The following is a 24,217-nucleotide window of genomic DNA, read 5'->3' as shown; positions in this document are numbered from 1 at the left end:
CCGTGCCAGGGAGGAGGGGATGTGACAGTTCCTGGATGGGTTGGAGTTCCCCAAAATGGAGGAGGGGCTGTTTCAGGGCCTGGGGGCCCCAATTGGGCTGAAGGAGGTGATGGAGATTATGGGGATGATAGAGGCAGGGAGGGCCCCGGGGCCGGACGGGTTCCCGGTAGAGTTTTCACTGTTAAACGTGGACACCAAGCTGTTGGCGAAGGTGTTGGTGTTGCGAATTGAGGACTGTGTGTCGGGAGTGAAAGACGAAGACTAAATGGGTTTTGTGAAGGGGAGGCAGCTGTTGGTGAATGTGAGAAGGCTACTCAATGTAATTACAATGCATTCGAGGAGGTGGAGGTAGTGGTAGCGAGTAACGCGGAGAAGGCGATTGATCGAGTGGAATGGGCCTTTTTGTTGGAGGTGCTGGGGTGGTTTGGGTTCGGGCAGGGGTTTGTAGATTGGGCTCGGCTGTTATATAAGGCGCCGGTTGCGAGCTTGCAGAGGAACCTAGTAAGTGGGGTACTTTGGGCTGCATTGTGGGAAGAGGTAGGGGTATCCGTTCTCCCCATTGCTCTTTGCCTTGCCGATAGAGTCGTTGGCAATGGCGCTTAGTGCAATCCCTGAAGAGGGATTGAACCAGTTGGGGAGGGGGTCGTGCACAGGGTCTCATTCTATGCGGAAGATCCGGTGGGCAACATCGGAGGCATCATGGCGCTCCAACTCGCTCAATAGCATCGTCGAGCTGGAGTTCATTCTCCCTCAACAATCTCTCCCAAACTTTGTCATTACTAATCCCAAACATGATTTGATCGTGATCATCGATGCTTGCAAAATTACATGTCTGCGCGTTTAACCTCAAGTCTGTTGAGAAGCTGATTCACCTGCCTGCTGTGTACGCATGCGAAAAATATACTGCTCGAACGTTTCATTTTTTTCCGGTGATCGATCAAACTTTTTCACAACTTCATCAAAGTTTTTTTTTATCAGCTTCATTATTGAATAGAAAGGTGTTAAAGATTTCTGTCGCCTGTGGACCTGCTATAGTGCGCAACAATTCTACATTCATTAGGCTGTGCCTGAAGATCCTGAGCTGCTATGTAGAGTGTGAGTTGCTGTTTAAAAGTGCGTCAATTTGCATCGACTTACCAGTGACTCGAAGCTGGTGTGGCGTCTTCTGAACTTCCATCCTGGACTTCGATGCCTAGTTGTGCATTGAGTGAGATTTTCCAGTGCTCTACGTGGTTAGGAGAAATTATATTTCTTCACTGTTATCTTTGTCTTTTGGATCTTCAAAACCAACCCTGGTATCTTGTTCGATGTTCAAAGCCAGTCCTGATACCATTTTATGTCTTCAAGGCTTATCCTGCTCCCCTGTTACATTCTGGTGCTTGGACAGTAGGAATCGTGCACTAGAGAACGCCTAGTTCTTGACTCGTTAAATGTTTATTTTTTAACAATTACCTGGGTTAGATAAATATGAGAAAATGATCAAAAACTACTAACTATTATAAGTTATCTAAGATTATCAAATATGACTATCCACTACGACGATTATCTCCAGACTCCCTGAGGTAACAGTGTCACGTGATTGTTCTCTACTGCTGCCTGCTGGTTGGAGGTCGTATACATTACTATTTACATGATTGCTTATGCATATCATCACATTTCAGTCTTTAAGGAGGATCAAAATTTTAGGGGGGTAAAATGTTAATAATATGCATCTTCTTATTTAAATCCATTAGTGATATCGTCCGTAAATGCTGTGCCGATATTAATTGTTGATACCTCTGTATATTTGTGTTTAACCGCCGCTAGTTCTAATTCTATTCATTTACTGTTATTTCGATGTTTAACTAGTTGCACCCATTTTTGAGTCCACACTGTATTTTAAACTTTACTATTGATAAATTTTAAAGAAGATTAACTTTCACAATGCCTTGCGACTAATTTTTTCTGGTCAAGTTACCACAGTGTTGAAGTATTTTGTGATATATACTGCCTGCGAGGTAGGCTGAGTTAAGGTTCAAGGACTTCTTGAAGGTGAATGTCTGCAAATGTGGCATATATGAATGGAAAAAATAAAATTAAAGCTTACTTCCTTGCAAACACTGTGGAAAGCCATGCAGGTGTGCAATCTACTCTGTAGCCGCATTGGAGCGTGCAACAGATTACTCTGTGCACACAAGAACTTGCCAGTTTAAGATATTGAAGGGTAACCAGCGCCGATATCTCTTACCAGCCACAGATACAGTAAACTGCTTCCAAATGAACATCACTGTCATGATAAAAATATAACCTTTCTAATTGTTTTTTAAAGTATTGAAATGCCGCTTGAAATGGACCCATTCTTTGAGTGACCCAGACGGTATTAATAGATTTCTAAAGCTTGCTTCATTGACTTTGCTTAGCTCCTGTTGCATCTGATGTTATCTTAAAACTGGCAGGCACCAAAATATTTATTTCCAGAATTTCAGCTTTGTGCCTTGTACTGGAAAGCTGTCAGTTAGTCTTGAGGCAATGAACACAACATAATCCAATCTGCTACTTGGTGATGTATTGTGGATGTTCAGCCTTCCGTACACAAAAGAACAGTAAACATATTCTACTGCTGAATTAATATTGCTCATTTTGCCAATACTCAGGGAATTTCCAGCAGGAATCTGACAAAGGAGAGTGTGACAATCCTGGGTAGATTGGTATGTGACCTCGACGGATCCATCATCACAGCATCTGATATTTCCATTTTGGATGCATTGAAGACCTGCAACTCGTACAGTGAGGATCAGAAGAGAGCCATTGAAGCTCGACTAAATAGTAGAGTCAGCAAATATGGGTGAGTGTTCAATGTTCACAGAATTCCATACAATTTGAACCTGAGTTGCTTACTTTTATGCTTGTAATGTTATGAATTTCTAATTTGAATCTTGATTCTTGGAGGGGTTTTCCAGTCCCTCACCCCGGGACTGGAGGTTCCCAACTATGTTCAAGGGATCTTTTGTATGTCCATGAAATCTCCGTCCCGCCACGGTGATTCCCTTGCCAGAGTGGATTGGAAGATTTATACCACTGTCTTTGCAACAATCCACATGCATCCCCAAATAAAAGCAGGTGGATTGGGATATAAATGGAGTTGAGTTGCAAACCTGGCATGTTGCAGCAAAGGAAAGTGTGTGCAGGCTTTGGAAGCATAGGTGACCATGAACCTATGCTTCCTAAAGCTTTCGACCACTGGGACTTCCTTCGGCTCCTCAAGTTGGGGTTAGTTGCAGACTAATTGATAGAGGCTGATCGCATTGAATAGGAAATATTTCAGTTGCCGTCGTATCTAGTGATTACTATCCTGCAAAGCAATATCAGTAATGTGTTCCTTAACTCAAGAGTTTCTTCTTTGCCTGTAGCGATCCTTCATCATGGTCATCATCTACAATACAAGATCTTGGAAATCTGCCCTTGACTTTGACCTACACATGGAGTAAAGTCACAAAGGTATGCTGTATCTGATGAAAAATCAATTTAGATAGCTGAATTTGTAAATCACCCAACCAATTTTTTTGGCGACAGTAGAATAGAGTCTTCAGTGAGAGCATTTTCTTAAGAAACTCAAAATGATTGAAATCCTAAGTGAGGAAATAATATTTTCAATTTTTAATGAATCAAAATATTGGCTCATACATAGAAATTAATTCTGTTTGAAACCACTATGACATGTGTGGTGAACTTTGTTAACGTGTGCACTGATTTTGGACAGTTTGTGACTGAACTGTCACCTGGTTAGATACTTTGTTTGAACCTTGTGTTTGGGGATCCAGAATTGGTAGTAAATATGCCTCGGTTTCCCATCATTTTACATTTCATTAGAACCTGCAGCAGTTGTTTGGAATGCTCGGAGAGCTGCCTTTATGTTTGGTTATGTGCTTTTTCTTATATCCTTAGCACTGGAAGCTTCAATTCAAAACTTTGTGCTGATATGTCAACATTCCCATCATCTTGCAGCCACTGCTCATTTGCTTTGGCACTAATGTGTTTTGGCAAAGATTTTCATCATAGGGGCAGCACGGTGGCACATTGGGTAGCACTGCAGTCTCACGGCACCGAGGTCCCAGGTTTGAGCCTGGCTCTGGGTCACTGTCCGTGTGGAGTTTGCACATTCCTGGCGTGTTTGCGTGGGTTTTGCGCCCACAGCCCAAAGATGTGCAGGGTAGGTGGATTGGCCAAGTTAAATTGTCCCTTAATTGGAAAAATGAATTGGGTACTCTAAATTTTAAAAAACCATTTTCACCATAGAAGAATGTTTTAGAACATAAAGTGTAGAAGGAGGCCATTCGGCCCATCGAATGTGCACCGACCCACCTAAGCCCTCACTTCCACCCTATCCCCGGAATCCAATCACCCCTCCTAACCTTTTTGGTCACTAAGGGCAATTTATCATGGCCAATCCACCTAACCTGCACGTCTTTGGACTGTGGGAGGAAACCAGAGAACTCGGAGGAAACCCACGCAGCCAAAGCGAGAATGTGTAGACTCCGCACAGACAGTGACCCAGCAGGGAATCAAACCTGGGACCCTGGCGCTGTGAAGCCACAGTGCTATCCACTTGTGCTACCGTGCTGCCAAGATGTTAGTTCAGATGTTACTGCTGGTGGCCCAGGAAGCATGAAGAGTATTTTTTAAGCATTGCATTTTGTCCCATGCAGGTTGTCCTGATTGAAGCTCTTCCAAAGTTTATCAAGAAAACAAAACGTTTGAGGCCCCCCAATGATGTTCTGATATTCATAAATCAACTTAATTTGCGAATTACATCAAACAATACGATAAGTATGTAATCAGAATAAACATTAACAAAATGTTGTGTATAGATGATATCTTGTTTACAAGCGGACAGGACTTGTCTTTTATGAATATACTGCAGCCTCAATTCATGAGCATCAAATGGAACAAGGGGATGTAATGGGCTTTCAATCCATTTGATTGTTCCATATACATTTGAACAATGGGACATGTCTGATGTTTAAGATCGGACTGCAACATTTGGTACACACACAGCTAAACCTATCTGCTGTTCATGGAGTGGAAGGTCTCAACATGACACAACAATTTGTATACAACTGACAATTTGCAATTCAGAGCATGTTTATGGAGAACATCCATGTAACCTGTAGTTACTTTCACTGTAGAAAATGAGAAAAAAGCCCTTTATCAACCGCAGCATTGATCAATGTCCTTTTTCAGTCAATAATCCATAAATTGCCTTATTAAAGAGTGAAATTGGGGAGTGGCCCTGTTGGCTCAGTGGTCAACAGGGCAGCTGGTGGGCTTCCTGAATGGGAAGTTCACTGAGCAACGCAAAGGGGATCTGGAGTTCCCGGCCTGGGCGGTGGACGCGATTAAGGTGGTGATCGATCGCCTGGAGACGAGGCTGTAGACCCAGGGTCAGGCGATCCAGAAGATGAAGGAGGTGGCGGGGGAACACGAGGAACAGCTCGCCTAGATGGCAGCGGAGGTGGGACTGTTGCAGGATCAGCAGAGGCGGCTCCAGGAGAAAGTCGAAGACCTGGAGAACCAGTTCCGCGGACAGAACATTAGGATCGTGGGCCTGCTGGAGGGAGCTGACACCGGCAGGTAAGTGGGGGGGTTGCTGGAGAAGCCGCTGGGGGAGGGAGCATTTGCACATCCTCTGGAAGTAGATCGAGCGCCTAGTGCGCTAATGAGGAAGTCCCAGGGGAACGAGCTGCCGAGGACGATGACAGTGTGATAGCTCTGTTTCCTGAACAAGGAGCTGATCTTGAGGTGGGCCAGGCAGACTAGGCGCTGCACCTGGGAGGGCAGTGAACTTCGAGCATATCAGGACCTGGTACAGAGCTGGCCAAGAGGAGAGCGAGCTTCATAAGGCCAAGGCGGCCCTCTTCAAGAAGTGGGTGAAGCTCGGGATGCTCTATCTGGCAGGTTTGTGGGTGATCTATGATAGCCAGTTACAATACTTCAGGACGTCGGAGGAAGCGATGAAATTTTTCACAGACAATGGACTGGCAGAAGGAGGACATTGAACTTTGGTGGAGATGCTTTGGCGCTGTGTTTAATTTGTGTTTGGGGCCATTGTTTTGCTTCAGGTTTGTTTCTGTTCTTTTTTGGAAGATGGGGTGTTGATCTGTTCGATTGGGCTTGGGGAGGGGTTGTTATTGTTTGCACTAGCGGGTTGGGAGGACGGTGGGGCAGGGTAATCAGTGGGGGGGGGGGTAGGATGCTGAACGCCATGGACGGGGGCTGCCAGGCTATCTGGGCAGGCGAGTTCACGGAAGTGCCGTCAGGGGTGAGCAGACGTTGGTTTGTGAGGTGATGGGAGTAGGGGTTGTTGGGAGATTGGCAGGGGGGGGGGGGTGTACTGCTGACAGGGGAAGGGCTTCTAAATGGTAATAGGAGGAGGACCGATGACGTTGGGCGCCCGAGGGCGGGCCTACGGACGTATGGTACGCGGCTGGAGGCTGGCCCAATAGGGGCTATGATTGATCGGCAAAGGGAGGGTAGGGTGCGCCCCCCCCCCTCCCCCCGAGCAGGCTGATCACGTGGAACGTGCGAGGGTTGAATGGCCCGTGTGTTCGCTCATTTAAAATTATTGAAGGCGGATGTGGCCATGCTACAGGAGACTCACCTGAAGGTGTGGGACCAGACTACACTGAGGAAGGGATGGGTAGGGCAAGTATTTCACTCTGGATTGCACTCTAAAATGAAGGGGAGGTCGATTTTGATCGATAAGTGGATGGCGTTTGAAGAGGGAAGCATAGTGGCGGACTCTGGGGAGGTATGTTATGGTGAGCGGGAAATTGGAGGTGATGCCGGTGTGTCATTTATGCCCCGACCTGGGACAACGTCGAATTTATGAGGCGGGTTCTGGGGAGGATCACCGACCTGGACTCCCATCGGTTAATTGTGGGGGGCGGGGGGGAGACTTTAATACGGTCCTGGATCCGCGACTAGACTGGTCGATCTTGAGGTCGGGGAGGGTGTCGGCAATAGTTAAGGAACTCTGGGGGTTAATGGAGGACATGGGGAGATGGATCCGTGGAGATTTGGGAGACCGAGGGCGAAAGGATTTTCATTCTTCTCCCATGTGCACAAGGTGTACTCCCGAATTGACTTTTTTGTGTTTGATAAGACGTTGTTGGCGGGGGTGGTTGATGTTGAGTATTCGGCAATAGTGGTGTCGGACCTGCCCCGCAGTGGGTCGACCGACGGATGAGCAAAGAGGGGGCCCAGCGCCTGCAATGGAGGCTGGACGTGGGGCTGTTGCCAGAGGAAGAGGTATGTGAGCGGGTGAGGAAGGCCATCCGGGGATATGTGGAGATTAATGATATGGGGAAGGTGTCGGCATGGGAGGCACTGAAGGTAATGGTCAGGGGGGAGTTTCTTGTGATTCAGGCCCATATGGAGATCCTTTGATCGAGAGAGTGGGAATACCTATGGGAGATCCTGGGGCAGTTTGGGTTTGGACAGGGATTTGTGGACTGGGTTCGGATGTTGAATCAGGCACTGGTGTTGAGTGTCCAGACGAATTGGGTGAGTTCAGACTATTTTAGGCTGCACCGGGAGACCAGGCAGGGGTGACCACTTTCCCCACTGCTGTATGCCCTGACTATATAGCCGTTGGCAATGGCACTGAGAGCGCTGACTGTCTGGCAGGAGATAGTGGAGCACAGGGTTTCGCTTTACGTGGATGATTCACTTCTATACATTTCAGACCCGCTGGGGGTGATTGGAGGGATTATGGGGTATTCCGAGGAATTTGCTTGGTTTTCGGGGTATAAATTGACTATGGGCAAGAGTGAGGCCTTTGCGATTCAGGCGAGGGGGCAGGAGAAGAGATTGGGGGAGATGCTGTTAAAGGTGGTAGGAGGGAGCTTTTCGGTATTTGGGTATCCAAGTGGCATGGGAATGGGAATAGCTGCACAAGCTGAATTTGGATCGGCTGGTAGAACAGATGAGGGGGGACTTTCAGAGGTGGGGTGCGCTCCTGCTGTCATTGTCGGGGTAGGTACAGACAGTGAAAATGACGGTCCTCCCGAGGTTTCTGTTTGTCTTTCAGAACCTCCCAATTTTTATCCCTAAAGCCTTCTTTAAAAAGGTGAATGCGGTGATCTCGGGATTTGTTTCGGCTGGTAAAGCCCCACGGGTTAAGAAGGTGCTGTTGGGGGAGGGGGAGGGGGGTGGGGGGGCGCTGGTTCTTCCGAATTATGTAAATTATCATTGGGCGGCGAATATTGCGACGGTCAACAAGTGGCTAGTGGGGGAGGGTTGGTTTGGGAGCGGGCGGAGGCAGCCTCATTTAAAGATACAAGTTTGCGGGCACTGTTAACAGCACCTCTCGCTGGCCAGGTACTCCACAAGCCCGGTAGTAGTAGCAGCCCTGAGGGTATGAGGATAGTGGCGGCAGGACGTGGGTCTGGAGGGGGCGTCGGTATGGGCACCGATATGTGGTAACCACTGGTTCCCTCCGGGGGTGCTGGATGGGGGGTTCCGGGGATGGCAGCGGGCGGGGATCGAGAGATTTGTAGATCTCTTTATTGGAGCTTGGAGGAGGAGTTTAAGTTGCCAGGTGGGAATGGGTTCCGGTATCTGCAAGTGAGGGACTTTGTGCGGATGCAGGTTTCGACCTTCCCACACCTGCCGCGCCAGAGGCTTTATGATAAGGTGGTGTCAAGAGCAGGAGTTGGGGAGGGGAAGATTTCCGAGATCAATAGGGAGCTGATGGAGTGGGAGGGAGCCCCGATACGGGGCGGTGAAGAAAAATTGGGAAGAAGAGCTGGGTGGGGAGTTGGAGGCCTGATTATGGGATGAGGCCCTGAGGCGAGTCAATGCATCCTTATCATCTGCCAGGCTCAGCCTGATACAATTCAAGGTGGTCCACAGGGTGCACATAACGGTGACCCGGATGAGCAGGTTCTTTGAGGGGGTGGAGGTTTGGTGTGGGCATTGTGCGGAGGGATCCTGCGAACCATGTCCATATGATTTGGGCATGTCCGAGACTGAGGTGTTTCTGGTAGGGGTTTGCTGACATCATGTCCGAGGTATTAAAAGCGAGGGTGGTACCGAGTCCAGAGGTTGCGATCTTTGGTATGTCGGAATATCCGGGAGCCCAGGGGGTGAGAGAGGCTGAATTCCTGTCTTTTGCCTCACTGGTGGCAGCCCGGAGACAGATCCTACTAGGATGGAGGGACTCGGAACTCCCGAAGTCGGGGGTATGGGTTAGCGACATGGCATGGTTTCTCAGAAAAATTAAGCCATTAGCCGGGGGGGGGTGGCGGGGCGGGGGGGGTGGGGGGGGGGGGGGTGGGGGGGCGGTGTGTTGGTTATATTGTTTTGTTCTTGTTGAAACCTGATTGTTAAAATAATAAATGACTTCATAAAATATTTTCTTTAAAAAATGAAAGCGTGAAATTACCAGTAAATTGAAGTATTACACTAAAAGAATCTTGTGCTTGCAGACTGCACAAAGGGAATAATAATAGCAGAAGACATTAATGACCTGACACCTGCAATCTACAATACGGCCCAGTTGGACGTCTGTTTGAGTGATCTTGTGCTGAAAGACAATGTCCTCCGACTGGGATCTCTTGCCTTTGATCGTATTCAGCTGGGAGTTCTGAAACAGAGACTATTGCGGGTAAGAAAAGTTGATGTAAAATCATAATAAGGAACCTTGCCTTGATATAACCTTTTCACTATCTTAGAAATTTCCACAGTGTTTCGCAGCAAATGACGTCTGTTTTCAGTTGCAGTGATGTGATAATGGCGGAGAACATGACAGCCACTTTTCACAAAGTATGACAAGTAGCAATGGGACTCCTGATTACCTATTTTATTTTAGTGATGTTGACAGAGGACTGAGTATTAGCCAGGAATCTTTAAGAACTCCTGTGCTGCTCTTCATATGGAATCACAGGATCTTTTGCATGCACTTGAGAATTAACATAAGAGACCTCGGAATATCTCCTCCATCCCAAGTTCGATACACGCGACAGTTCAAGATTTCCTCAGTGTTGCGCTGAATGATAAGTTTTGATTATGTGCTCTCATCTCTCCAGTGGGAATTGAACAGGAAAAGGGAATAATGGCACATTAGTTGAAATTAACTGCGCAAACCCTGGAGGTGGTCTGGTCAAGGTTTTACGAATATAACAAGAGATCAATTGTTGCTCAATTCTGATGATATAAAGTGGAAATGAAAGCTGACTGCATATCAACTGTTTGATATTTCTCATTTTGGATTTCCTGAAACAGATTTACCCCAATGGGCTACCAGAAAAGCAAATTCGACTGCTGGGGAACATATCCACTGTGTTTAATGCTTCGGATGTCAGCAGCTGGAATATCACTCAAGTTGATACACTTGCTGCATTGATGGCGCAACATTTGGAAAATACCACGGTACTGAAACAAAGAGAATATTAATATTCAAATGTTGTGTTCTGTATTGATAGGGTGACTAGATAATAAGCAATATCTTTAATTTGCATGCCGAAGTGTTCATGACGTTGGCCTTTCTTAAAGCAAGGCCCTTCTTTGGTCAGTTTGAACAAAAAGCTGTTCATAACCAGCTTCTAATAATTGGTTGTAGACTTCAGTACTTGTAAATGGGCAATAGTGCCATTAAAATTTGGGAAATACATTAAAAAAATAGGAGCAGGAGTATGCCATTGTGCCTTTCGAACCAGCTCCACCATTCTTCATGATCATGGTTGTTCACCCAACTCAGTAACCTGTTCCTGCTTTCCCACCATATTCTTTGATTCCTTTCGCCTCGAGCTATATCTAACTCGTTCTCAGCAAAATACAATGTTTTGGCTTCAACTGTTTCTCTGGTAGTGAATTCCACAGGTTCACCACTCCCTGGGTGAAGAAATGTCTCCTCATTTCAGTCCTGAATGGTTTATCCCGTATCCTTAGGCTGTGACCCCTGATTCTGGACTCCACTGCCATCGGGCACACCCTTTCTGCATCTATCATGTCTAGTCCTGTTAGAATTTTATAGGTTTCTGTGAGGTTACCCCTCATTCTTTTAAATCAGCAATATAACCTTGACCAACTAAATCTCTCTTCCTACGTCAGTCCTGCCATCTCAGGAATCAGTCTGGCAAACCTTTACTATACTCCCATCTAACAAGAACAGCCTTCCTCAAATAAGGAGACCAAAACTGCGCATAACATTCCATGTGTGGTCTCAGCAATGCCCTGTATATTTGCAGCAAGACATCCCTGCTCCTGTACTTGAATCCTCACGCTCTGAAGGCCAACATACCATTTGTCTCCTTTACCGCCTGCTGTACTTACATGCTTATGATCAGAAACTGGTATACAAGCATATTCATGTCTTTTGCACATTCCCCTTCTCAATCCATAGCCATTCGAATAATAATCTGCTATCCTTTTTTTGCTACCAAAGAGGATGACCTCAGATTTATCCACATTATACTGCATTTGCATGCATTTGTCCACTCACTCAACTTGTCAAAATCATACTGAAGCATCTCTGCATCCTCATCACAGCTCACCCTCCCATCCAGCTTTGTGTCATCTGCAAATTTGGAGATCTTACATTTAGTTCGCTCATCTAAATCATTAACATATGTCATGAATAGCTGGGGTCCTAGACTTGATCCCTGCAGTATCCCACTTGTCACTGCCTGCCATTTGTTTAAAAAAAAAACATGTGTTTCTACTCATTTTCCTGTCAGCCAATCAGTTTTCCAACCATGTCAATACACTACCTTCAATCCCATGCACTTGAATTTTACACGTTAATCTTATGTGGGACCTTGTGGAAACTCGTTTGAAAGTCTAAATAAACCACATCCACTGGCTTTCTTTCATCAACTCTGCTAGTTACATCCTCGAAGAGTTCCAGTAGTTTTGTCAAGCATTATTTCCCTTTCGTAAATCCATGCTGACTCTTTCCGATCCTGCTTTCCAAGTGCTCTGCTATAAAATCTATTGTAATGGGCTCGAGCAGTTTTCCCACTACCGATATCATGCTGACTGGTCTGTTACCTCCCTTATTAAATAGTGAAGTTACATTAGCTGCTCATCTGTAGGCGAATGTAGGAACTTTTCCAGAGTTTATTGAATCTTGGAAGATGATCACCAATGCATCCACTTTATCTAGGGCAACTTCTTGAAGTCATCTGGGGTGTAGATTATCAGGTCCTGGGGATTTATCAGTGTTAAATCACATAAATTTCCCCAAACCATTTCCCTACTAATACTGATTTCCTTCAGTCCCTCCCTCTCACTAAACCCTGTGATTCCCAACATTTCTGGTATATTATTTGTGTCCTCCTTTGTGAACATGGAACCAAAGTATGTATTTAGTTGGTCAGCCATTTCTTTGTTCCCCTTTATAAGTTCCTTGTTTCTGACTGTGGGGTGCCTACACTTGTCTTTGCCAATCTTTTACTTTTCACATACCTATAGAAGCTTTTACAGTCAGTTTATATGTTCACCGCAAGCTTACTCTCGTAGTCGGTTTTCCATTTCTTAACCAGTCCCTTGGCCCTCCTTTGCTGAATTCTAAACTGCTCTCAATTCTCAGGTCTGTTTGTTCTTTGGCCAATGTGTATGCCTATTCCTTTGATAGAACAAAGAAAAGTACAGGAAAGGAACAGGCACTTCGGCCCTCCAAGCCCGTGCCGACCATGCTGCCCGACTAAACTACAATCTTCTACACTTCCTGGGTCCGTATCCCTCTATTCCCATCCTATTCATGTATTTGTCAAGATGCCCCTTAAATGTCACTATCGTCCCTGCTTCCACCACCTCCTCCGGCAGCGAGTTCCAGGCACCCACTACCCTCTGTGTAATAAAACGTGCCTCGTACATCTACTCTAAACATTGCCCCTCGCACTTAAAACCTATGCCCCCTAGTAATTGACCCCTCTACCCTGGGGAAAAGCCTCTGACTATCCACTCTGTCTATGCCCCTCATAATTTTGCAGACCTCTATCAGGTCGCCCCTCAACCTCCGTCGTTCCAGTGAGAACAAACCGAGTTTATTCAACCGCTCCTCATAGCTAATGCCCTCCATACCAGGCAACGTCCTGGTAAATCTCTTCTGCACCCTCTCTAAAGCCTCCACATCCTTCTGGTAGTGTGGCGACCAGAATTGAACACTATACTCCAAGTGTGGCCTAACTAAGGTTCTATACAGTACTAATGCTCTCTCTAATATTCCTTGTAAGGTATGGTTTGGCCACCTTTCCCGTTTTATTTTTTTGCCAGATAGGAATGAAGAATTGAACAATTGTTGCAGTTCACCCATGCGCTCTTTGAATGTTTGCCATTGCCTATCCATCATCCCTTTAAGTAACAGTCCCCAATCCATCATAGCCAACTCAAACCATCATAGTTTTCTGTATTTAGATTTAAGACCCTAGACTCAGAATCAATTGCGTTGCTGTACATCTTGATGATTAATTCTGTAATATTATGGTCGCTCAGCCCCGAGGGGCCTCGCAAAATTATATACATCTATTTGCGCAATTAATTTATTCACTTTATTGGAATGCTTCACGCATTAAGGTACAAAGCCTTAAGGCTCGTCTTTTCAACATTCCTTGTCACGTTCCCATCCTTTTTCACTGTAGTGTCATGTGAGAGTACCTTTAAGAAATGGGTGTTAAGAAATGGGTGTGTATATAAATATCCGTCGTGAGAGTACCTTTAAGAAATGGGTGTTTACTACTGCAGTGGTGTCAGAGAGTGGGTGGAGCTGGGCTGTCTGTCAGCTTTTTACTTTCGTTTTTGAGCAGGCTGCAGGGTGTGTTATAGTTTTGTTTTCAGTGTTGGAGCTGAAGCCAGACCAAGCAGGTATACTGCTGTTCTCTCTGCCATCACAAGACTATCTCTTGACCATTTGGTGAATTCAGAATTATAAATGTTTTCAGTAGTGACTTTAATCTGATGTGCTTCTGATAAAGGTTTTGTTTTTAAGTCGTAAGGATGTTAAAAAGGAAAGCTTAAAGGTTTACTGAGTGTTTTAGTCTTTGGGGGTTGTATTTGAATTAATGGTTGCTAAGATGGTCACTGTATGTTTTAAAAAGGTTATCTTGAGTTCATAGAATAAACATTGTTTTCCATTCCTGCTGTACCACACCTGTAGAGTGGGCCGTGTGCTCCCCATACCACAATCTAGTAAAAGTTGTGGGTCAGGTGACCCCCATGATACACTTTGGGGTTCTCTAAACCCTGGTCCATAACAGTAGCCCTGTTTGATTCTGGCCCATGATTTCTTTGCCTATCGCTTTTCTTATTCCCCTTTCTGTCTTTTGTCCTTGCCCGTGTTGCCCCCTCTCCTGACTCCCCCCAACCACTCTAGCAAATACTCTCCCTCGGACGTCAGTTCCGGTCCTGCCCAGGTGTAACCCATCCAGTTTGTACTGGTCCCACTTCCCCTAGAACCAATCCAAATGTCCCAGGAATCTGAAATGCTCTCGCATGCACCATCTCTTCAGCCATGCATTCATCTGATCTCTCCTGTGATTCCTGCTCTGGTTGGACATGGTACAGGTAGTACTCTTGAGATCACTACCTTTCCACTCATGTCCTAACTCCTATATTCTGCTTTTAGGACGGCATCACTTTTTTAACCTATGTCAGGTGGCACAGTGGTTAGCACTATTGCTTCACAGCTCCAGGGTCGCAGGTTCGATTCCCGGCTTGGGTCACTATCTGTGCGGAGTCTGCACGTTCTCCCATGTCTGAGTGGGTTTCCTCCAGGTGCTCCGGTGTCCTCCCACAGTCCAAAGATGTGCAGGGTAGGTGGATTGGCCGTGCTAAATTGCCCTTAGTGTCCAAAAAAATTTAGGAGGGGTTACGGGGTTAGGATGGTGGTATGGTAATTAGGCTGCTCGTTCCAAGGGCTGGTCCAGACTCGATGGGCCGATGGACCGACTGGCCTCCTTCTGCATTGTAAATTCTATGAATCTATACCAATGTGTACCACAACCACTGGCTGTTCACCCTCCCCTCCAGAATGTCCTGCAGCTGTTCTGAGACATCCTTGACCCTGAGCAACAAAGGAGGCAACATTTGACCACAAGATACAGGAACAGTGTTCGGCCATTCAGCCATCAAGTCTGCTCCACCATTCAATCATGGCTGATATGTTTCTCATCCCCATTCTCCTGCATTTCCCCCATAACCCCTGATCCCCTTATTAATCAAAAAACTATTTATCTCTGTCTTAAAGACACTCAGTGACTTGGCCTCCACTGCCTTCTGTGGCAATGAGTGCCACAGTTTCACCACCCTCTGGCTGAAGAAATTCCTCCTCATCTCTGTTTTACTGGATCGTCCCTTCACTCTGAAGCTGTGCCCTCGGGTTCTAGTTTCTCCTACTGGTGGAAACCTCCTCTCCTCGTTCACTCTATTTAAGCCTCTGAGCATTTTTGTAAGTTCCAAAGATATCCCACCCTCATTCTTCTAAACTCCATGGAGTACAAACCCAGATTCCTCAACCGCTCCTCATATGACATGTCCTTCATTCCGGGATCATTCTTGTGAACCTCCTCTGGACCCTTCCCAAGGCCAGCACATCTGTCCTTAGATATGGGGCCCAAAACTGCTTGCAATATTCTAAATGGGGTCTGGCCAGAACCTTCTACAGCCTCAACTGATCTTGTATTCTATTCTTCTCGAAATGAATGCTCACAATGCATTTGCCTTCCTAACTGCCAACTGAACCTGCATGGTTAAGAGAATCCTGAACTAGGACTCCCAAGTCCCTTTGTGCTTCTGATTTCCAAAGCCTTTTCCCATTTAGAAATAGTCTATGCCTTTATTCTTCCTACCAAAGTGCACAACCCCACACTTTCCGACGATTTATTCCATCTGCCACTTCTTTGCCCCAACTCTTAGCCTGTCCAGGTCCTTCTGCAACCTGTCTACATCCTCAACACAACCTGCCTCTCTACATATCTTTGTATAATCTGCATTCTTAGCAACAATGCCCTCAGTACCTTCTTCCAGATCATTAATGTATATCATTAACAGCTGTGGTCCCAACACTGACCCCTGCGGAACACCACTAGTCACCGGCTGCCATCCTGAAAAGGACTCCTTTATTTCCATTCTCTGCCTTATGCCAGTCAACCAATCCTCTATCCATGTCAGTACCTTGCTCCTAATACCATGGGCTCTTATTTTATTCAGCATGCGGCACCTTGTCAAAAGCCTTCTGTAAATTCAAATGGTTCTCCTTTGTCTAACTTCCTCGTTACCTCCTCAAAGAATTCTAAAAGATTTGTCAGGCATGACCTCCCCTTGGCAAATCCGTGCTGACTCAGTCCTATTTTAGAAAGGCTGCTTTCTAAATAGCTGGCTTTTAAAGCAGACCAAGGCAGGCCAACAGCGTGGGTTCAATTCCCATACCAGCCTCCCCGAACAGGAGCCGGAATGTGGCGACTGGGGGCTTTTCACAGTAACTTCATTTGAAGCCTACTTGTGACAATTAGCGATTTTCATTTCATTTTTACCATGCACTTCTAAAAGTACACCACAATCTAATCCTTAATAACAGACTCTAAAATCTTACCAACAACCAAAGTCAGGCTAACCGGCCTAAATTTCCTGTCTTCTGCCTGCCTCCCTCCCTCCTTAAACAGGGGTGTTACATTATCCATTTTCCAATCCTCTGGGATCCTCGCTGTCTCCAGTGATTTCTGAAAGATCAGCATGAATGCCTCCGCAATCTCCTCAGCCACCTCCTTCAGAGCCCTGCAATGTAGTCCATCTGCTCCACGTGATTTATCCACCTTCAGACCATTAAATTTCCCCTTCCCCACCACTTTCTCCTAAGTGATGGCCACTTCACTCACCTCTGCCTGCTGACACTCTTCAAGTTCTGGTATGCCACTGGTGTCTTTCACTGTGAAGATTGATGCAAAGTACCTAATCTGCCATTTCTTTGTTCCCTATTACTACTTCTCCAGCCTCGTTTTCCAGTGGTCTGATGGCTCTTCTTGCTTCTCTTACCTTTTAGATATTGAAAAAAACTCTTGCAATCTTCTTTTATATTACAAGCTAACTTGCACTCATATATCATCTTCTCCCCCTTTATTGCTTTTTTAATTGTCCTCTGCTTGCTTTATTAGGCTTGCCAATCCTCTGGCTCCTCACTAATGTTCATCACATTGTATGCTTTTTCCTTTGCTTTTATGCTGTCCTTGACTTCTCTTGTCAGCCATGGCTGCCTTGTCCTTCCTTAGCATGTTTCCTCCTCCTTGGGATGAATTTCTGTTGTACCTTCCGAATAACCTCCCAAAATTCATGCCATTGCTGTTCAACTATCTTCCCTGCTAGGCTTCCCTTCCAATCAACTCTGGCCAGCTCCTCCCTCATATCTTTGTAGTTACCTTTATTCAATTGTAAATTTGTTACATCTGATTCCAGCTTCCCCCTCTCAAACTGCAGGGTGAATTCTGTCATATTGTGGTCACTGCCCCGTAAGGGTTCTTTTAGCTTAAGTTCCATAATCAAGTCTGCCTCATTACACATCATCGAATCCAGAATTGCTTATTCCCTTGTGGGCTCTACCATAAGCTCCTCCAAAAAACCATCTCATAGACATTCCACAAATTCCTTTTCTTGGGATCCGCTACCAATCTGATTTTCCCAGTCCACCTGCATATTGAAGTCCCCCATAATTATTGTAATATTGCTTTCTTATATGCCTTTTCTATCTCCTGATTTATTTTCTGCCCCATATCCTGACTACTACTAGGGGACCTATACATAACTTCCATCAGGGTGTTTTTTCCTTTGCGATTCCTCAACTCTATCCACACAGATTCTACATCTTCTGATCCTATATCACTTCTTGCTATCAATTTAAGTTCATTTCTTATGAACAATGCATCCCTGCCCCTCTACCCATCTGCCTGTCCTTTCAATAGGACACCTATCCTTGCAGCCATGTCTCTGTGATGCCCACAACATTGTACCCGCCAATTCCAGTGTGTGCAACAAGCTCATTTACCTTGTTTCTTATACTTGCATGCATTTAGTTACAACACCCTCAGTCCTGCATTGACCGCCTCCACCCCCCCCCCCCCCCAACCCCCCCACCCCCCCCCATCTCATAGTTGTCCCATTTTATGCTGTGCCTAAAGTTGAATTCCTGCCGCTTTCCATACTCACTTCTCTATTTCGTGTTCTGGCAACTTTACTAACCTTTCCTGAGCCCTTGGCTCCTTTAACCCGTTTAAAGTCCTCATCATTAACCTGCACATTCACCGATTCCTTTAACTTTAATTTTCTAATTTTCCATACAGCCAAATCCTCCGCCCCACTATTTAGTTTGAAGCTCTATCTACAGCCCGAGTTATGCGAATAACCAGGACTTTGGTCCCAACTTGATTCAGGTGAAGACCGTCCCATTGGAACAGCTCCCTTCTTCCCCAATACTGGTGCCAATGTCCCATGAATTCAAACCCATTTCTCCCACACCAACCTTTGAGTCACGCATTTACTTCTTTAATCTTATTTATCCTGTGCCAATTAGCTCATGGCTCAGTTGTAATCCAGAGATTATTACCTTTCTGGTTCTGCTTTTTAATTTAGCCTCTAGCTGTTTGTATTTCTACAGCAGAATGTCTATTGTCCTACCAATGTCCGTGGTACCTACTTGGCCATGGCAATTCGATCTTTTCCCTCCCACTCCAAGTTCCTATGCAGCCCAGATGAGATATTCTGAACCCGAGCACCAGGTAGGCAATACAATCTTCGGGGCGCTCGATCCTGGTCACAGAGAACTCTGTCTATGCCCCTAACTATACTATCCCCAATTACGACTACATTTCTTTTCTCTTTCTCCAACCCCACCCCCACTCCAACCCCCTTGAATGGCTTCCTGTACCATGGTGCTGTGGTCAGTTTGCTTATCCTCCCTGCAATCCCCGTTCCTGTTCACACAGGGAGCAAGAACCTGTTGGACAAGGTCAAGGGCTGAGGCTTCTGCAGCCCTATTTCCTGGATCCCTCTACCTGTCTCACTCGCAGTTATGCCTTCCTTTCTCTGGCTACTGGCCAAATTCAAGCTAGCCAGTTTAAGGGGTGTGACTGCCTCCTGAAACAGAATGTCCAAGTCCCTGGTGTGTCGCAAGGTCCGAAGCTCAGAATCCAGTTCATCAACTCTGATCTTGAGTTCCTCAGGCAACCAATACTTACTACAGATATGGTCATGAGGAGCCACAATGGGGTCCACCAGCTCCCACATCAAGCAGGAACAACACATCGCCTGGCCCTGCATCTCTATTTCATTTAATTAGATTTTTAAAAACATTATTGCCAGTCAGTTTTAGTCTTTCTAATCTGCAAAATATTTCTCTTTATCTTTAATCTGAAAGCAATTTAGAATACACCATGCAAATGAGCAGTTACTTACCAGCCAATGAACTTACCGTTTTCCTATCACGTCACTCCTGGATTGTTTTTCAAATTCAGCCCGCGACTCAAAGGTGTCCCTCTCAGCTCCCGCTTTTTAGATCTCTGCTCGGACTCTCAGCTCCTGTTCTTTTTAAATCTCCGCTCAGACTCTCAGCTCCCACTCTTTTTAAATCTTCACATACCATTGTATGCGGCAACAGAAAGGCTCATCAATTCTCCTTGCAATGGATCCCCTGTACGTATTGGATTCCTGCACTGATTGCGGATGCTCTGCAGTATCCCCACCTGCTGCTCCAGCTCCAAAACCCAGACTTCCAGGAGCTTCAACTGGACACTCTTCCTGCACACTTGCTGGCCCTAGGCACTAGAAATGGTCCCTGCTTCCCACATATAGCAGGAGGAGCACACCACCGTTTTAAGCTCTTCTGCCATGACTTACTCCTTTAAATTAAACTTTTTGGAAAATACTGAAAATCAAATAATATAAATTAATCTAAGGCCCTCTTCCCTGGTAATCGTTACTGCAGAATATAGCACTTACAAACTATAAACCACAACACATAGACCTTCTAAACTATAAGCAATAAACATAGTAAATATTTACCCAACTGTACTCACCCAATCAGCTACTTCCACTTGCCCCAAGCCATTTATGAATCTTGATGTCACTTCAGGAGCTCCAAACTCCAAGCTAGCATGAGGGACCTCATGTAAAAACCGTTGTAAATAAGACACAAACGTGTTTGTAAATACCAGATACGTATGAACTGTTACTCTATAAAAACTGTAAAACACCGATAAAAATATTTTGTAAAACATTTGAGATGAATTAGCATAAAAAAGAAGCTTCTTAACTTTTTGGATGCTGCTTTGTAAGACTGAGTTATAACCTGTACTTCACATCTCTTTCTATAGGTGCAATCCATTGTTACAAGATTCCTCCAGTTAGGTGGCATTCTAAATGCAGTTTCTTTGAAAGCTATCGGTGGAGCCAAGTTATGCACTCTGGATGAACTACAGCTGTCGACAATTTCCAACTTGACGTAAATGTTGCACCTTTCTATTACTAGTTCCGTGATGAGTGAAATGTGATGATTTCCAACTGTATCAAAGTTAGTTAATTAAAATCTCAAGGCAAGGTAATTGTAAAGTAAACAATCATAGAATCAGAGAAATTGATAGCACTGGAGGAGGCCAATTGGCCCATCGCATCTGTGCCGGCAGAAACAAAGTGAGGGTTTCTGCCTCTACCACTTTTTTAAGCAGTGACTTCCAAATCTCAGCATCCTCTTGGTGAAATCAATTGTTATCTATCGTCCTCCAGTCTTCTGCTTTAAATTACTTTAAATCAGTACACCTTTGTTATTGACCTCTTTGCTGAGGAAAATAGATCCTTCCTATTTAGACTCCCCCCATGACTATTTGGGCTCCCCTCAGTTTCATCAACCCCTCAGCCTCCTCTGTTTTAAAGAAAGAAACAGCAGCTTATCCAATTAATCCTCCTGGCCAAACTTCTCCAGTCCAAGTGTGACCAGAACTGTACCGGGTACTCTAGATGTGTGGCGTTACTTGTGCTATATATCATTCTAGCAATAGTCCCTGGCTATTATAGCCTCTGTATTAGCCAACCAAGGCATGTAGTTCATGCCTTTTTGACCAGCTGATCTCCATATCTTGCTCTCTTCAGGAACTGCTGGATGTGACCACCCAGAATCATCTATTCCTCTCTCAATGACTTTACCAGTCCCCCTGAACGGAACAAACTCCAAGCTTTCTTCTTCAGTTCATACATAAACTGAGTATTTGGGGATCACCATCACAAAAATTCTCCTTCCAATTTTTGGTACAACTCATTTTAATTACCTGAAGCAATTTGATGAAAACATTCAAATTTACTTAGATTTACAGGTCGAGACATCCACTTGAAGTTGCAACTGTGACCATGATTTTGTTGATGTGCAATTTCACGGAGCAAATTTACATTAGGCAACCTTCTTTTTGATACTGCTGCAGTTTATCCTGAGTTGTCTTATTTGAGGCAATCACCGGTGGTCTCACTGTATTGTTTCCCATCACTGCAATCTTGTACAGTTACACCATGATGGGCAAGGTCTTTTCACAGAGACTCTGAAGCAGTTAATTTACTCACCCTGTGTCCCACTGATTTATAAAATCAACAACCATCTCAGGAGGTGAATTATCAGATTGAACAATTATCGTTGTCCTGTCTTCATGGTTTTGCTTTTGTAACGTGTCTCAAATGAAATTCTAATATTTTTCCAAGGTAAGTCAGAAAGCCTCTCATAGATGTTAACATATATTTGTAGCTTATTTTCTTATCAGCCTGAGGGTCTTTTATGAGATGCATCGATATGTATCTGTACCCAGTCCAATGTGCAGACTATTCGATTATGGAAGGCGTTACAATAATACATCTCTCCGACTGTCCCTAGATGGATACATATGTCCTTTCTAATATAAGTCATTGAATTAATATTCAGTCAAACTATGATTTATGCTAGTGTCACAACCCCAATGGGCTAGTGTGAGGTCAAGTCCAGCCCCACTTGAGCCACCTGAAGTCCTTGACTGAGCCCAATAAACTGCAATCACCAGGTCTGTAACTTTAACACAAGTAACCTTTTCTTATGTGCAGTATTATAATTAAACTGGCAGAAAATATAACTGACTATCTAATATCACTTTCCCAACCGCACCCCCCCCCCCCCCCCCACCTAACAGAGCCCCACTCTCTCTCTATATATATATGTGTACTTCCTTCTTGGCTTGAGGTGGTGTTATTTGGCAAGATTGTCTACTTTTTCTGCAGACTCAGGATCATTTCAGGTTTACAACAAAGATGTGCCATGCACTCACTGGTTTTAGAACAACAAAACTTCAGCAAGAGAGAAAGTAGACTGTTCCTTTTAGTTCCAAGGTCAAATCACTTCTGCCAAGCTCTCTCAAAAAGCATCACGCAGGAACCAGTCACTGACTGTTGTCAGGCAGTGCATTGTCCCTGGCCAACCCACAGGTTTCGAGCCAGCCAATAGAACCGACTTCGGCCAAAAACAGTTCCTAAGAGTCACTCGGCACCGAAGGGTATGCTTCTTCTCCAAAATACAAAACCTAGGAACATAGTGTCCCGATGAGCAGGCTTCACTTTGAGTCTTCTGCTTAATGCACATTCCGATTATGGGTCCACAGACCAAAAATAATACAATAAAAGAACTGGGAACAAACAAAATAGACAGGAAAGACTCTTACACATTAGCAGATGTGATTGGCAATTTGGCACTCTACTACGTACTGCCAAGAAGATTGGATAACTCTCTTTGGGCTGGAAACTGACAATACAAGTACTTTGTATAAAAGCAGAAATCGCTGGAAAAATTCAGATCTGGCAGCATTTGTGGACAGAGAAACAGAGTTAACATTTCAAATCTGTTTGACTCTTCAGAGTCCCTTACCTGGTACAGTTGTAGAGACACTAAAATAACATTTTAACCTTTTTTCCCCACAGGGATGCAGGAGCTCTGGATCTTTCTATGTGTACGCAGTCAAAGAAGAACTTGCTTTACCGTCAGGCACGCAATGAACTGAACTCTCAGCAAAGTAATCCAATCCCCTACTTCCAGCTGATAAAGGCATATGTTGGTGAGTAAAGGGATTCACAAGAAATCCCATCATCCTATTTGATTCTTCAAATTAAACTACTGAAGTCTGACAGATGGAGTTTCTGTGTCTGATCTGGAGTTCACATTTTCTCACTATAAGGACATTCCACTTATTTAAATTCAGACACTCAGATTGGCAAAGCTTCAGGACCCTCAAGTGTGTGCAGAAATATTGTTTAACCTCTGTGACATTTAACTCAGTTCATTTCTTGTGTGATAATTTTGATGGAGGACATTATATCTTTAAGTAATTGCTAGTCCAATGATGTTAAACTCAATAAAAATAGCCAATTAAAAGTCTTTTAGGGATTTCCAGTGGCAGCCATGGAGTGAGCGGCCACACATTTGGTGGCTCCCGCTCAAGGAGGTATTTTTTGGTCTTTTCCCCCGACCAAAAGGCAAAGGTTTTGATGGCAAGAAGTGCAGGAGTTCCTGCAGAAGGTGTTACTCCTCGGTGTGGCTGGTGGATGGATCCACGAACTAGGAGTAGGGCAAAAAGAAAAGAGCGGCTGAAATAGGAGAGTCTTCGTGGTACGCCACAGGATAAGTTGGCGGAGGGCAAGGGGGCTGGTCTGCCTGCCCAGTGGTCAACGGAGTAGCTAGTGAAGTTTCTTTTTTGTAATAAATTTAGAGTATCCGATTCATTTTTTCCAATTAAGGGGCAATTTAGAATGGCCAATCCACCTAGCCTGCACATCTTTGGGTTGTTGGGGCGAAACCCACACAAACTCTGGGAGAATGTGCAAACTCCAAACAGACAGTGACCCAGAGCCGGGATCGAAGTTGGGACCTTGGCGCCGTGAGGCAGCAATGCTCACCACTGTGCCACCACGCTGCCCGCTAGTGGAGTTTCTGAATGGAAAGTTCAGTCAACAGATGAAAAAAGTCCTGGAGGACCTGGCCAAAGTCGTGGAACCGATTATATCATGGATCAAGAGAATGGAACAGATGCTGGAGTCCCAGGGCCGGGTGATCCGGAAAGTGGAGGAGGCGGTGAGGGGAGCATGAAGGGCAGCTGGCCTCGTTAGTAGCCGAGGTGGGGGTGATGTGGGAGACCCCAAAGAGGCTGATGGAGAATGTGGAGGATCTGGAGAATCGCTCCAGAAGACAACGGGGATG

The 24,217-nt window shown here is 45.1% G+C and overlaps 1 protein-coding gene across 1 annotated transcript in view; it reads left to right on the top strand.

The window, feature by feature from the left end:
• The window catches only part of LOC140393469 (uncharacterized), a 470,641-nt gene that overhangs the window by 246,493 nt on the left and 199,931 nt on the right, over nt 1–24,217 (top strand). Inside the window, exons 130-136 of the mRNA XM_072479798.1 lie at nt 2,634–2,824; nt 3,390–3,477; nt 4,686–4,806; nt 9,468–9,646; nt 10,264–10,410; nt 20,337–20,464; nt 22,945–23,078. Of these exons, the coding sequence (XP_072335899.1) occupies nt 2,634–2,824; nt 3,390–3,477; nt 4,686–4,806; nt 9,468–9,646; nt 10,264–10,410; nt 20,337–20,464; nt 22,945–23,078 (988 nt within the window). The remainder of the gene's footprint in view (nt 1–2,633; nt 2,825–3,389; nt 3,478–4,685; nt 4,807–9,467; nt 9,647–10,263; nt 10,411–20,336; nt 20,465–22,944; nt 23,079–24,217) is intronic.

Source organism: Scyliorhinus torazame, chromosome 17 (assembly GCF_047496885.1).
Source record: "Scyliorhinus torazame isolate Kashiwa2021f chromosome 17, sScyTor2.1, whole genome shotgun sequence".
In the NCBI taxonomy this organism is placed as follows: domain Eukaryota; kingdom Metazoa; phylum Chordata; class Chondrichthyes; order Carcharhiniformes; family Scyliorhinidae; genus Scyliorhinus; species Scyliorhinus torazame.
Note: the sequence above shows the minus strand (reverse complement) of the source record. Positions and strands in the feature narration are given on the sequence as shown.